Source organism: Balaenoptera musculus, chromosome 13 (genome assembly GCF_009873245.2).
Source record: "Balaenoptera musculus isolate JJ_BM4_2016_0621 chromosome 13, mBalMus1.pri.v3, whole genome shotgun sequence".
Classification (NCBI taxonomy): domain Eukaryota; kingdom Metazoa; phylum Chordata; class Mammalia; order Artiodactyla; family Balaenopteridae; genus Balaenoptera; species Balaenoptera musculus.
The window spans coordinates 44,496,894-44,512,737 of record NC_045797.1 but is presented as its reverse complement, the minus strand read 5'-3'; the positions used below and the strand labels follow the sequence as shown (position 1 = coordinate 44,512,737).

General features: G+C 40.4%; 1 protein-coding gene across 5 annotated transcripts in view; it reads left to right on the top strand.

Moving 5' to 3' along the window:
- SPTBN1 (spectrin beta, non-erythrocytic 1) overlaps positions 1-15,844 on the top strand; it is a 195,189-nt gene that overhangs the window by 50,760 nt on the left and 128,585 nt on the right. For 4 of the 5 annotated variants that reach the window (XM_036872634.1, XM_036872635.1, XM_036872636.1 and 1 more), the window contains one exon: positions 3,252-3,446. In XM_036872634.1, the coding sequence (XP_036728529.1) occupies positions 3,299-3,446 (148 nt within the window). In that variant the 5' untranslated portion in view covers positions 3,252-3,298. Of the gene's footprint in view, positions 1-3,251; positions 3,447-15,844 lie in introns of those variants that run through there. The other variant, XM_036872638.1, reaches the window with a different exon arrangement.

The window sequence follows — 15,844 nt, the reverse complement described above, 5'->3', positions numbered from 1 at the left end:
TTCTGTTTGGTGAGGATATTGCCTTAGGACAGAGAACGTTGAAGACAAAAATGCCCCTGATATCCAAGTTTTTAGACGCTCGAGTGAAACAATCGAATAAAAAGAGTAACTTATAGTCGATACTTCTTTTGTATACAGACTCATAGGAACTTTTGCACCCCAGTCACCTCTTTGTTTTGAGGAACAATGGCGTTATTAAAGAACAGCATTAAAGAAGAATTCTTAGGAAACATGTGCTGACATTCTCTAAATGACTTATTTTAAACTTAAGTCAAGGACTCAATGTTTGCTTGTTGAGAAATTTGTGGGTAAGTCAGTGGTAGGAAGAGATTCATGGGATGTAGTTGGGCTTACTCTGGAGTCAGGGGTGGTGGGAGCTGGAGCACAGGTTGCTTGCTGCCCTGGAGGCCTCGGTGTAGCTTGTTCTCGTTGGTCAGCAGGTGGCACCAAATAGCCAGGACGAATCTGGAGAGAGGTATGTGGTGTTCAGATTTCACCTTGGGTTGGGTTAAACATTTTGGAGTTAATAGCACTCTCACGTTTTTTCCCCCTAGAGATGGCATCCTCCAAGGCTGAATTTTGTAGAAGTCTTTGGTTTTGATAGAGTCATAAAACTTAACCATCTCCAAGGTCAAATGGTACATAACAATATTGATTTTTATTTTTTTGGAGGGTTATGACTCTGAATGCTAAAAACCAACTGTAAGATCCTTCTATAGAATATACTTACTGGCTTAAGTGTCTGAATTTTTTTGTCTTTTTATGAAATCTTTTCAATACGTTGCTAATGGAGGTGTTAAAATTGATCTACTGATAAATTTATGTTTTTGACCTTGATAATGTCTGCCTGATGGGAATCCAGGATTTTACTCCCATCCGAGATGTTTCTGTTTGACCAGAGATGGGTGACTCTGAGTTACAGATGGTGGTTCAGTTGTGAGGGGGACACGGAGGATGTGTTGGGGATATTCTTGGATATCTTGTGAGAAAACAGCTAATGACAAAAGAGGGGGCATGTTTGTGCTTTTGTCCCCAATTATTACACTACTTGAGGTGCAGTTCATTTGTTTCAGCTTAATTTATTGTCCACGGACACCTGGTTGCGTGTGCCTTGTGTGGTTCTGTGCTAGAACTTGAGAAAAGCTGCCTTTTGAAGCACAATAAGAGGAATGTTTCTTTTCTGCGTATGTGGCTTTGTTTATTTTCTTTGTTTGGTGCCATGTGTGGGGGAAAATGTGAGCTCGAGTGGTCCATTTGTGGTTGCCGGGTGGTGTCTGGTTTGATTAGTGCATGAGCTCCAGTGATTAGGCTTGCTAACTCTGGTCTGTGCGTGCATTCTTGGTGCATGCTGAATGAGGTTTTCACGAAACGAGCATCCAGGTACAAAATCTTATAATTAATTTTTGAGTCTTAAGATGGGGCCTGTGGGAAGGGATGGGAGGGGGAGATGACAAACATCTTTTCCCTTGGGATATCTTCCTACAACTAAGTGGGGGGAGTGTGCATCTTTCTTCCTCCTCTTCCTCCTCCTCTTTTTAAGTTACTTAGATAGGCTTGTATATAAAATATGCAGGAAGTTAACCACACCCATAGGAATTAAGCACATATCCTTGCCTCCTAGAATCCGTTTTTCACACAGCACCAGGATTGATCTTTTAAAAACATACATCCAGTGATGTCAGTTATTAGGTTAAAATCCTGCCGTGGCTTCCCTCACACTTAGGTTAACAGCCCTTTGTGGACTGGCTCCACCTAACCTTTCCAACCTCATCTCCTTGTATCTCTCCCTGCCCACCAGACTTGGGCCACACTGAGCTCTTCATTCCTCCAACAAGCCCTGCTGTTCTCACCTTAGAGCCTTTACATGAGTAGTTTCCTTTGCCTAGAATGTTATTCCTCTTGATCTGGGTGTGACAAGACCATTGAGAGCTCAGTTTAAATACCGACTGAGGCCTTCCCTGACCACCAGCTCTAAACTAGCCATTCCTTCCTTTTCTCTCTTTTATTTTTAAATTAAGATATAACAGACACATAATACTTTGTAAGTTTTAAGGTGTAAGATATGTTGATTTGATATGTTTATATATTGCAGTATGATTACCACTGTAGCATTAGCTAACACCTCTGTCGCTTCACATAATTATCATTTCTTTTTTGTAGTGAGGATGATTAAGTCTAGTCTCTTAGCAGCTTTGAAGTTTATAACACAGTATGATTGATGACTCACTCTGTGTCACATCACTCCAGTTTCATTTTATTTTCTTTCAACTATCTTGTCGTTTCTTGTGTGCTTTTTTTTGTCCAGCTCTTCCTAGTAGGATGTAAGCTTCACTAGAGCCAGGTCCTTATCTTGTTTACTGTTAACCCAGCATCTGGAACAGTGCTGAGCATGTACTAGGTCCCTGGAACATTTTGGTTCCATGAATGAATAATAACTGTATTGAGGGGAGAAGCTATATATTTAAAGCTAAATGTATCTCTCTTAATTCTCTGAGGGCACTGTGATAAAGATGGCAGTGGGCCAAACGTTGAGGCTGAAGTTCTTGTTTCCAATTTATCCCTGTAAAACGCTGTGGCCCTGGGTGGGTCCCTGAGACGTGGGTATTGGGGTGGGTAGTAGAATTTGTAGTAACACAGTCATATACATAATTTCAGTCATTATTCAGTCATTTTTTGGTATCTGTTAAACACTAGTACTGTCCTTGCTGCTGTATATTTACTATGTCATTTAATCTGAGGCATCAGTTTTCTAATATGTAAATGATAATGCTTAGATAAAATGATCTGTTAGTTCTCTTACATCACATTATATGAATTTCTAGGAGAAGCTAAAAGATTATAGTTTATGGTGACACACAATAGAAACAGATTAGTTCATGCAGAACCCCAAGGTAGGTATTCATCCAGCTCTAATAAAAACTTTAAAATTGCAAAGTTTAAACTTCAGAAAGGAGGAAGAAACCCACCCTTTGTTGGGTATCCGTCATCTCATTCAGTCTTCTCAACAACCTGTAGAGTATCTTCCCTCCTTAATGTCTGCGGAAGCGGAGGCTCAGAGATGTTGTGCCTTGGCCAAGGTCACACACATGTTACGGGGCAGTGCTGAAGTTCCCAGCCAGCTTCGATTGACTCCAGAGACCTGCTCTCAGCACGCAGGAGTTGTGTTATCTTCTGCTCACCTTTCCCCAGTAGGTTTTGTGGGGATCGACAGCTTAGACTTCTGACGAGGGTTTTCCTTCTGTTTCTCACAGACCTCTAAGAAGGAGCTGATGTGGAGAAGCAGCTGAGGCGGTCCAAGATGACGACCACAGTAGCCACAGACTATGACAACATTGAGATCCAGCAGCAGTACAGCGACGTCAACAACCGCTGGGACGTGGACGACTGGGACAACGAGAACAGCTCCGCGCGGCTCTTCGAGCGGTCCCGCATCAAGGCTCTGGCAGGTAGGGGGCCCTCATGTCCCGTCACAGGGGCCTGGGATGCCTTACAGGTCCCTTTGAAATCACCCACCCTGTCCCCCTCTCAAGATCAGCTCACCTCTGCTTGAACACGTCCCACCAGAGCAAGCTGACTGTTTCCATAAGGTGGCCAGTTTCCTATTTGGGGAACTGTCAGTCCCACAGCCAAAATGATTCAGAGCACCAGGTGGTTTTTATAGCCGTTCAGAAAGAGATGCCCTAGGCTTGTCAGAAATCTTTTATTTTTAACACATCTTACATTTCAATATATTGAAGTATACAATACCTTAGACACGAAAATACAGTTTGACCCTGGAACAGCATGGGGGTTAGGGGCACCAACCTGCTGCATGGTTGAAAATCCATGTATTTGACTCCCCCAGAACTTAGCTACTAATAGCCCACTGTTGACCTGAAGCCTTATCCGTAACATAAACAGTCGATTAACACATAATTTGTAAGTTATATGTATGATATACTGTATTCTTACTGTAAAGTAAGCTGGAGAAAAGAAAACATTATTAAGAAAATCATAAGGAAGGGAAAATACATTTACTGTACATGTATATATTTATTGAAAATAAATGTGTAAATGTAAGTGTAAGTGTACCTGCACAGTTCAAACGCTTGTTGTTCAAGGGTCAACTGTATACAAATTAACCTGTTTACTTAGGGCCTGTGATATATAAATTAACTTGACCTGTTACAGTACTTGCTTTGAGTGACCGAGGTTAGTTAGTATCACGTGCAAAGGTTTTGGATCTGAAAAGCAATAGCTTAATCTGATGAGGGCACATTTAATGCTATAACAGGTAAGTCTGCCATTGATAAAGTTAATAGGCACACATCCCTTACTTCATGATTTCTCACTCCCTTTTTGCTGTTGAATACTTAGGGCACACTTTTACCAGGGCCCTAGATGGGGTGGGAGTGTTTTATCTTGGAATTGCCCTGAAAAATCAGGAAGGGGTTCAGTCACAATGAAAGCTCAGCAGTACTGAGTATGTGTAAACCAAGGGGCCAATGTGGAGCTTATTCAAAAGCTTGCCTCTGTACTTTGAGACTCCAGATAAAATGATTTCCAAGTGAGAAAAGTGGGTTTATGTATTTTTTCCTAATATCTTTAATTATGACAGGTAAACGAAAGTCATGACTTAAACAAGTAAGTTTCCTGTTAATTGTGAAGATAGCTGACTTTTTTGTTACCTTTACAGTGTAATCTGTTTATGAGGCATGTATCATTTGGAGTTCTCTTGATTGTAAGTAAAAGGAAACCTAACCCAAAGTGGTTTAAATGACAAAGAGACATGACAGAGAGTAGTAGACAAATTCAACATTTAAGCCATACTTGCTTCTGGGCTTAGATGGTATGACCAGGATCCAGTTTCTTTCCACTTTTTGGCTTTCCTTGCTGGTGTGGACTCCACACCTGAGAATGGTAGGCTCTTGGGTCCCTGGAGTCCCAAGTTGGCTGCCCTGGGTCCCAAATCTGTAAGGACATCCAGTAGAAAAGAGCACCTCTGCTTGCCCAGTACTGTACTTCCACTATGGCCATGGGATCAGTCTCACTGGCTTGATTGACTGTGCTTGGGTCACGTGTCTCGCTCAGAACCTCTTTCCACTGGAGTCAGAAGAGGATATTGCTGATTGACATCAGCTAATCAGAATGCATCTTGGGGTGCAGGGAATTGGGGTTGGGAGTGGTGAGGGGTCAGTCCCACCCAAACAGCTTGGCTAGAAAATTTAGAATCTAACAGGAAGGAAGAAGAGGGAAATGGATGTTGAGAATGCAGGCAACTAAGTGCTATGGAAAAATTGTTCAGCTGCCTTAGGATAACTTGTTTTTTGAGTGGCGGTGATTTGTAGGTCTTTCTTGAGCTTGCCTGATTTGAGGGCATAAATGATTAACCAGATAGTCACTCTAGAATTAGAGAGTTATTTTCTAGCTTATTCATTAACATGGCACCTTATGAAAACCATGATCTTGTCTTGTGCTAGTGGATCGATTTGTACTTTAATGTCTTACCTCATTTTTCTTGAGGTTTCATTTGAGCCATTAGACCGGTATGATATTAGTGGCCAGTTATCTTTGATCATGAGTCATTTACTTTCTGGTTCCAGACTACCAGGTACAGTTGACCCTTGAACAACGAGGGTTTGAACTGTGTGGAGGATTGGTGCCCCTCACCCCCGTGTTGTTCAAGGGTCAACTGTAGTATTGCCCTATTAAGAATTTTACTCGCAAACTGCAGAGCAGTTCCTTGCTTTGTTCTTTTCTGTAGTTCCAGAGGAGATCCCCAGCTGTCCTTAGGATTAATTAGTTGTCCTTACACTTCCTAAGATGTCTTTCCCTCTGTGTTATCCAGGTCCTTGAACAAATGCTAATAATAGTAAGCATACTTACAGTGTGTCAGGCACTGTTTTAAATGCATTGCATATATTAACAGTTAATCCCGTAACAACTATGAGAGAGATTGTTATCTACAGTGTATAGGTGAGGAAACTGAGGCACAAAGAGGTTAAGTAGCTTGCTCAAGGTCACACCGCTGATAAGTGACTGAAGGCAGACTGGCTCCAAAGTGTATACTCTACTATTTTTTTTTATATTCAGTAAAATGCAGAATGATTCAAAGCCCACTGGTGTAGAGAATTGATGATGGGTAATGCAAACATGTTAAAAAGATCTTTAGCAGGCTCGGAAATGCATCCTGTGGCTTGAAGAGGCCATGAGCAACCACGGGAAGTTACTGAAAAGAAAACATGCTGCCTCCAGGATAAAGAACGTGGAAAAAAAAGAAAAGAAAAGAAAAACAAACAAAGAATTGCTTTTAGTGAATCCAGAAGATACCAGGAAAACCACCTGTTCATGGAAGAAATTATCTTGCTTATTATCTGACTTCCCAGTTCTGTGGGACAGAAAAGTCTCTGAGCTCTCTAAGAAGCCTTATAAGCTGATAGTGGGAGTAACAGATCAGACCAGCACCGTCTAGAACTGTGGTTCTAGAATTTGAGTGGTCTCCAGAATCACAGCACAGACTGTGGGCCCACCGCCAGAGTTTCTGATTCAGTAAGTCCAAGATGGTACTTGATAATTTACGTTTCTGACAGGTTCCCAGGTGATGCTGATGTGGCTGGTCTGGGGAATCCCATTTTGAGACTGGTGTAGAGTATCAGTGGTCATCTGGTCTACTTCCTTGGGTGTCTGAGGCCATTTCATCTAGAAACAAAACAAATGAACAAACAAACCAAAAACAAACTCACAGATACAGAGATCGTATTAGTGGTTACCACAGGGAAAGCGGGGTGGGTATGGGTGAAAGGGGGTCGACTGTATGGTGAATGGATGGTAACTAGAACTGTGCTGGTCATCACTTCATAGTGTATACAGATGAGGAATTCTATTGCTGTAAACCTGAAACTTACATATTAAAGAAACCCTTTAATCTTTTAAAGAAAGGTAAAAGCTAAACATTTTCTTTTTACAAGTGATGGGTGTTTATGGTTTAGGTTATATTTTGTGGAATCAACACAAAATATAGGGGAAGTAGGAAAAGTAGTCTTTTTAAAAGTGCAACATTTAGCTTGAAAATATTGATAAAGTAATTAAAATTAATATCTTTATATCAACACTCATAAATAGTGAATTTAAAAAATTAGGAGGCTGTGTACCAAAATATTCCATGTTTCTTTCTGAGTAACTTTTTTCTTATTTGTATTTGAACTTTTTCCTGAAATAAATGTGAACAATTTCGTAATTAGGAAAAAAAACAACATGAAAACATCTTAACATCTAATATCACATTCAAAAGTTTTGATTAATTTTTCTCCCAAAATAATGGCATAGAGAAGTAGTAGGAGAAAGCCTGTGTATGAATGAACATTTAAAAAAATGACAGAAATTAAAAACAAGATTACTTTGGGAGTTGTCACTTATTAGCATTTATGAGAGAAAATTTTGCAGGAGAGCCTTTCTGCTCAGGTATGGACATGGGAAAAGAAATTGACCTTGAGTTTATGTGGTTATGGGGGATTAAGGACAGCTGAGAAACATAGGAAAATGAGGTGAAAGCACGTAATTGTATCTTTTACATTACATGGATAGAGTAAATAACACTTATTAGTGGCTGTATGTGTAAGCCAGATTTCCTTTAAACATAAATATTTATTTGAGTGACCAAGAATTTTGGTGGAGCATTTAATCAGCTAAAGCAGTGATGTACTTTAAATGTCCAGATCAGTGCTGTCTGAAAGAAATATAATACTAGCCACATGTGACTTTAAATGTTCTAAGTAAGATATTTCACTTAATCAGACAATCCAAAAATATTGTATCAACATGTAATCAGTGTAAAAAACTTATTATAAATGAGATACTGTACATTTTTTTACTAAGTCTTTGAAATCCAGTATATATTTTATTTTCCATGTCTCACATGGTCATTTTTAGTCCCACATGGCCAGTGGCTGCCAGTTTGGACAGTGCATCTCTAGTGCCTTCACGTAGATGTTTTATTGGTGAAAACTTTATAGATCCTGCTGAACAAATGTGGGCTTTAAAAATCCCTATCACGAATTTGGTCTCGAGTATAGTTGTGAAGCCATGAGTAGTTGGCCACTTGGCTAAATGTGAATTTAAATTCTGATGAGGAATAACCCATCAACTGAATCATTATTTTTAAAATAATCACTCTTTATATGTGTGCCTTCCACTTCTAAACTTTTATTAAATGGATGCAAAGTAGCAACAAAGATCCTCCAACAACATCCACACTCTGCTGTTTCAGCTGAAAACTTTGGCGTTGTTCTTTAGCTCGAGCACTGTTTTGGAGGCAGAAGACTCAATAGCAAATAGACTTGTTTAAACATGCATATTCCAGGGTGTCCACGCTCCCTCCAAAAAATTGAGATTCACTTCAGTGGGAGGGAGCACAGGAATCTGCATTTTTAATGCATACAGTACTCTTTGAGAAACACTTTCCTGTGACATGGTCTGAAGTGTTCTCACTTAATATTCAAATCTTATTATCCTTGAGTATTCTCACCAAAGTGAAAATCAACTTTTCATCTCTCCTTTAAAATATTAGTCTGCCCTTTCCCCCCCAGTAAGTAGGTCACAGTTATGTTTTGATATCTCAGCACCTAAGAAGGCTTAATGTTCTGCCTGAACTGAGTAGAGAGCTGTCTCGTGGCAAGAGGAACACATTCTTGCTGTAATCCCTGCCCTCATTATAGCCCCTGTCTGGGGCATCTTCCTGCAGGAGGTGATGGAGGTTCCCCCGCCTAACCTTAGCCCCTAGAGTTGTTTGGGCCTTTTAATTTGTAGTCTCCAGGAGGGCAGAACATTTCTTGGGGGCCTAAATTAGCTCTCTAGTGCTAATTAAAATTAGTGAGGACTTTTCAAAAGTTATAGATAAAAAAATTCAGGCACAGGGTTTTCTCAGGAGGAAAAGACTTGGACTCCATACACTGAGAATCAAAGCAGAACTTGCCATCTACTTTCTGCCAGTTGACTGCAAATTTCAAGCTGTCATTAAGGTTATATGCTTAAATTATTTACTTAATCCCCAAATAGATAGACCTGTGCATATATGGTGGAAACTTATTTTAAAACTGTAAAAGATTTTTTAGTTTACCTTTTTTGAGAGATGTCTTATTGTCTTTTCTACCTATAATCATGAATTTTTAATTAGGTGGTTTAGATATTGGCTTCATATTTTTTAAGATCCCCTGTGCTACGGTGGTTTTACTTAGAAACTTCCCAGAATACGACTGTTAATTCACAGTCATTCCCCCCTGCCAAGACTGAATACACAAACAAACAAATATATGTAAAATATTTTACTTCCTTCTAGTGGAAGTATGGTGCCAGCTTGCTATTGAATATGCAAAGAGATCTATAAAACATGGTCTGGAATGATCTAATTAGGAAGATAAAACCTATTTACATGAAACGTGAACTAAACTTGTATGCAAGTGCCAAGAAAGTAGTGCGGGCAATTAGTGCTCTAGTAATTTAGAGGGAAGGATTGATCGCAAGAGGGAAAAAAAAAAAGGCATTTTAAGAGGATGGGTCAAGTAATGTAAAGAACATTGGAACTTGGAGAGAGAGAGAGAGTGGAGCCTGAACCTTGGCGTGGCTGCTTCCGTTTCCACTGCAGCAAAACAGAAGAGGCCTTTCACTAAAACAGAAAGTGCTTTTGGCTTCTCAAGAGGATACACCACCTTGAGCTTGGATTCGTTCCTTGAAAATTAAGCTAGAGCTTTTCTTATTTGCATACTCATCACCCTGTTCAGATGGAACACTTTTATGCCCCAAGGGAAAGGCTTCTTGCATGATGGAGTGGATTTTTATAGTTAGGATTAACAGATTTAATAGCTACCCCATCTTTTTCCCCATCTACTCTTGAGGCTGTTTGCCTAAATTATGCATTGTTTGGGATTATTTGTGAGAGCGGCATGGTCCCTAGTGCCACTAAATACACCACCCATTACTTGTGAAATCTGAATCTGAAAGAGCATTTCATATCAAAGAGGTTCATGCAGGCTAGTGAAGAGAAGGTCTGTTTAGGTCATTAGAAGTAGTCCTGGATTATACCCTCAATTTATTTTCTGTATACATAAGGCTTCAGTAGTTTCCTGACTGTAGGACTGCAGGAATCTTTTCTTTCTTTTTTGGGTAGAGGTTCCTCAGATTTCCCTCCCCTCTCTTTCTCCTTACTGCTGTAGATGACACCCTCCTGACTTTTGAAATCAGCTTGGATTTCCGCTCCTGTGCCTTATATTCTTCAAATTTTCTTCTCATCTCAGCAATGGCTGAAACTCCATAGCAGCTGAGATGAATGATCCTGGCTGGGAGAAACAGCCTACTATTCCTCTCCTTCATCAAACCTCTTAACCACACACCATTCCTCTTCCTAACCCAGCCCCCATTCCTGCCCTTCAGTCTCTTTCAAGTTTCATTCCTTAGGTCAGAGAACTTCTCAATCCTCATCCCCTTACTCATCTCTTACTGCACCTTAGCCTTTGTCTTAACTTCTCACCCCACCAGAATATTTTCCTTAAGTCAGCCCCTTACTTTTGAGGAACTCCAATCACCATTTCTAGGGGAGAATCCCATCTATTTTATGCTTGATTTGTGATTGAACTTAGGGAATGTGACCTGTCTTTTGTTGGAGACTGCCTAGGTAAGCAAAAGAGGAAAAATTCATGATTTTTCTCCTCTCTTCTACTTTTCCTGGCTCTCTCTGCATATGTGCACCCTCCACCCACCGCCATCTGTCTGTATTTTAAATATCAGCTTTATTGAGATATTATTTACATACCATAAAATTTTCCCCTAAGAAGTGTACAATTCAGTGATTTTTAATATACTCACAGAGTTGTGCGACTGTCACCACTAATCCCAGAACATTTTTATCACCCCCCAAAGAAGTCGCATACACATTAACAGTCACTTCCCATTTTCACTCCTCCCCAGCTCCAGGCAGCCAGCCACTAATCTAGTTACTGACTATGGATTTGTCTTTTCTGGACATTTTATCTAAATGGAATCATACAACATGTGGCCGTTTGTGACTGGTTTCTTTTACTTAGCAAAACATTTTCAAGGTGCATCCGTGTTGTATAGCATGTTACCAGTACCTCTCTGATTTCTCCCTCTGTTCTCTTATGTAAGTAATAGTGGTAGATTAGTGAGGAAGAACAGAAAAAATTCTATGAAAGTTACTGACAGCATAATACTGTGATTTTAGTTGGCAGTTGCCTGGGAGTAGATGGCAAATACCTCGTAGGCATCTGAAAGTACTGTAGAGTTAAGTACTTCTTCATTTACCTGGATGTGGTCATCAGATAAGCCTCCTGGTGGGTGTTTGGTGATCTCACATGGTCATGTTTGTTCCATCTGTTAAATTCACTTATACCGTTTAACTCTTTTGCCAGTTTTCTATCAAAGTGGACCTGTGAGCAGGTAAAGAAGAAAATATAAGAAGGTAAAAAGAAAATACATCATTTACATACAGGGCATTTATAAAGTCCTGTCCACTTTAAAAACATGTCCCACAATGAGAGCAAGCTAAAAATGTCATGAAGTAGGTTTTATATTAACAATGGCAATTCGGATAGCTAAGGTTTTTATTTAACCACCACCTGCGGCAGTAACATTCAATTTAATTTTCTAATTTGTAGAGAAAATTGATGCTGGGTATATGTTAAATAGTTTCTTAAATTATGTTTTGATGTTTGACACCAAGTTGATTAAAGAAGATGGCTTTGATTATTAAACTGCGTATTCGTCGGTAGTTTTGACACGATCACATAAATAGTAACCCAGTGGGAGGGTTCTGGGTAAGAAGGTAACAAGGTGGTGTGTGTCTGCTGATTGGCTTCTCTAGAAAGAATTCTGCATTCACAATTATTTGGGGTTAGTTCTTTCTGGTTTTCAGGAACAGGGATTCACTTGAGTGTCTGAATTAAAAAAAGATAGTGTGTGGTGGAGTGGGGGTGGGGAGGTTACTGCAGTTTCAGGTGCACGAGCCCCAGAAATCCATTAGTGACTGAGGCTGCTGTAGGGCTGGAGGTGATCTTCATCTTTCAGGTGGGGCGGGTACCTCATGGATGGGAGCCCCATGCATAGTGCTGGTATCTGCTCATCATAACTCAGCTCACCGATGGCTTTGGTATGTTGTGGTTCCAACTCTACCTCCTGCCAGTCTTTCTCTTTTGACATCATTGCTAAACGACTCAATATCCTGGCCCTCTCTGGTTCAGATCTCTGTGAGGTTGAGTATGGAGTTGGGGCTCTGATTGGCCCGGATAATATTTTTATACCAGGTCATGACCAACTGGTTACTTACGAATGATTACCTTTAAAAGAGTTACCCAGAACATTGGTGAAGAGCAGGAAGTCATATGTATAAAACATACTAGCTGCATTCATCCACGGATTAGAGGGGATTTGGCTGGTAGTCGGAGGCCATGGTTGGCATTTCTAATGCAGAATTGTGGTGTGGTGGGGGAAGGTATTTTATATTAGGACTTTCGGGGAAAGATATTGGTATATCTTGTGTGATCAAGGGAAGAGCTAAGCAGCCAGTCTGAGGGAAAGGCAAAGTGCAGACAGGCCCCGGAACAACAGAAATTAAGGCTTTCCATCTCTCAATCTCTTGATTTTAGCTTCTGTCTCTGCCCCTGCAGGTGGTCTTCCAGGTAGCAGGAGGTGTGGTTGCCATGTGCCCCTGGACTTTGCTATCCACCACTTGCCCCATTTTTCTAGTTCCAGTTGGAAACGTTGGGGCTGTTTGCTAAGGAGGATGTAATTTACGAGGCTTTGGTCACGGGGTGACTCCTGAACCTGTGCACTGTGGTGTAGGGTGTAGAGGGATGTAAGAACACGGTAGCTCTCCCTGGAACCACATGGAGGTCCTCCTGAAAAAGGGAGTGGGTGCTGGGCAGATGGCAGTATATAACAGTAAATGTTCACGGCATGTTTTCAGATAGATTGATGTCCTTGATTCAGAGGGAACACTATTTTATAAAAATGGCAAGATGATCTTCACCGCTGATGAATAGCTTCCTTAAAACAAAGCAACCAATAACCTTACAGCTTCCTTTAAGATCTTTGAAAATGTAAACAAAGAGAAATGAACATTAGCGTGTCAGTCTTTAGAATAAGCTGTTCAGTTTGAACCGAAGTTAATTTGTGAATTTGCTTGGTGATTTAGTGACTTGGAAACAGTTTATCCCATTCTTTCTTCTGGGGCCTCAAGGACCAGCACATTCTTAGAGTATGACAGGTGCCCAGTAATAGAGTGTCATTCCAGATTTTTTAGCAGTATAGTGATGTAAGTACAATATTAGCATGTTCCTTACCGACATGTAATCTGTTTCGGGAAAATAGACTGTATGTATAACAGTCAGTGCATGCGACAGTATTACACAAAAGTGTTGTGACACTTCCCCAAAACCTGAATCTTGGTCTCTTCATTTTCTGGTTGATAGAGATGTCCATTTTCCACAATTCTTATCTCTTCTAAAGTCTCATTAGGTAATTTTCAAGGGAAGTTTTGATCTCTTTCTTGCAAACCTGTGAATTTTCAGAACCCTAAGGTAGTGACATAATTGGGTGATGGGCACATGTTACTGGGTGAGGCTGATAAATATTTTGTCACATAGGTTTAAATTTCTGCAGACTCCTTTGATTTCTTGAACATGTATGTGAAATTGCTTTATTAGCCACATCATTGTGTCTGTAGGCATTGTAAGAAACAGATGGACTGAAGTCAGGGAGATGCTGGGCCATTTGCCAGGTCCCTGGACCCTCCCTGCCTTGCATGTTACCGTTTGGATCACCCTATAAGTCTTCAGCAAACCCAAGCCCTCTCCACTGGCTCCAGCCTGAGCCTTATTAATTTTGTGTGTGTGCTCAAGGTGGATGTATCCATACTTTGTCTCTCTGGCTGACTGCTAAACTCCTCAAAGACAGTGACAATGAGTAATGGTTTTTTTTCTGGCATTCCTCACATAAGTCAGAATGCGATTATGTACTTTTACTTGTCAGACTGAAGAACTGATTCATGATCAGAACTACTAAGTATCACTTCATTTGGGGAAAATTTCTCCCTAGTTTCTGTAATACCATTGAAAAATTAGTTCTACGTATTTAAGAATTTTACATTAAAATATATTATAAAATAATGCCTTGCATTGTATATTGTATGTTACAATGCATGCATTGTTAAAAAAAAAAAAAGAAAGAAAGTCCAAACACTACAGAAGTAGACAGTGAATGTTTCCCCTTCCCCAAACCTGTCTCCATCCCTAAAGATAATTCCTTTTAAAAGTTTGATGTGTATCTTTTGGGATATTTTCCATGTAAATTATTATAAACAGTAGCAGGACCAGTTGATTGTTAGAATCTGGAGTTTAGTCTTTTCCCCACCAAAGAGGACTGTCTTAGATTTTCGTTCTTGCAGGAGCCGATCTCCTTACTGCATTGTCACCTGAAGAGAGGCTTTTGGAAGTTTGGGGCATTGTTTGGAAGCTGGTACAAACCATTCTACAGTGGATCAGACATCCTTCCACGATGCTCTCAGGGTGGCACCTGCCTCCTTTTGTGCTGCACATGTCTGCCCCTAGGGTTTTATGCTTTTTGGCCAGAAGAGCTAAAGCTAAAGATTTCTTGATTTGTCTTCTCCTCTTTCATGTCACTGCAGTGTTTCTGGACCTCTTCTCTCGTTGTCTCTTTGCCTTGCATGTTTCTGGGATACTAGAGGTGCTCAATGGGGGGGCATCTCTAAAGAGGCCCTCACTCCTGGGTGGGCCTGCAGTTTGCCTGTGTTCTCCTGTGTGTCATCTTTAGCCTCAAGTGGGTGCCGGCAGTTGGAGTTTGATAATTTAAGGGTTCATCACAAACTTGTAAATGCTGGCCACAGTTTTCCTCCTGGAATACTGTATTGTGACTTTAAGGACATAGGGAATTTGGCGAATATGGTGGCCACACACGACAGAGAAGGAATTGCTATCATTGTAGTATATGTATGGTTCCTAGAATACTTCCATTTTGCTTCAACAGCCAAAGGCCACTCATCTGTCCCCTAGATTAGGCTCCAAGTGGACTCGAGTGCTGTTAATGATGGTTGTTTTCACTGATGTATAATTTAAGCCTTTTCTTCTGTGGTTAACAACAACAGAAACAATCTAGTAACTTTCTGAATCCATGGGGCTAGCGGCCTGTCATTTATCCAGCTTGGGCCCGTGGTCAGTTTTTACCTTTTCTCTAGCCAGGATGTGGGTTTGACAGTTCCATGGATTGATAGTCCTGAAGCTGTGTTATATACTGATGTTGGAAAAATAAGTTTACAGACCACATCTTTTAGCCCTTTGTGTGTCTCTACTGTGAAAATACAAAGTTTTGTACCTGGAACTGGTCGTCCTGCAGAGGATCAGTGTGAACCTCTTGCTTTTACCCTGAGCACCATCCGTGGAGCTGTCTCCAAGCATTTGAGGGAAGGCCAGTATTAGTAGGGATGCTTGTAAATAATGGAGAGGTATTTAAGACTGCCTTGAGAATTATGGGATGGAGAGGAGGCAAGGCTGGAGAAGGCACTTGATACTAATTTGAAACCCAAAACCCCTGACACTGAATTAACAGGTGTGCTTGTGCTTTCTTTGTGCATTTAATCAGCTGTAATCTTCAGGTGTGCCCACATGTAGGTTTTTTTTTTTTTTTTTTTTTTTTTAACTCCCTCACATTCAGGGAGCCATTTTAATTGACACACCCAACACCGTTATTATCTGAACTGAATTTTATCATGAACGATGAAGTTTCTATGTTTTTTAAACTGAATGGAGGACTTTAGAGTAATCACATTGATCTAATCTATAAC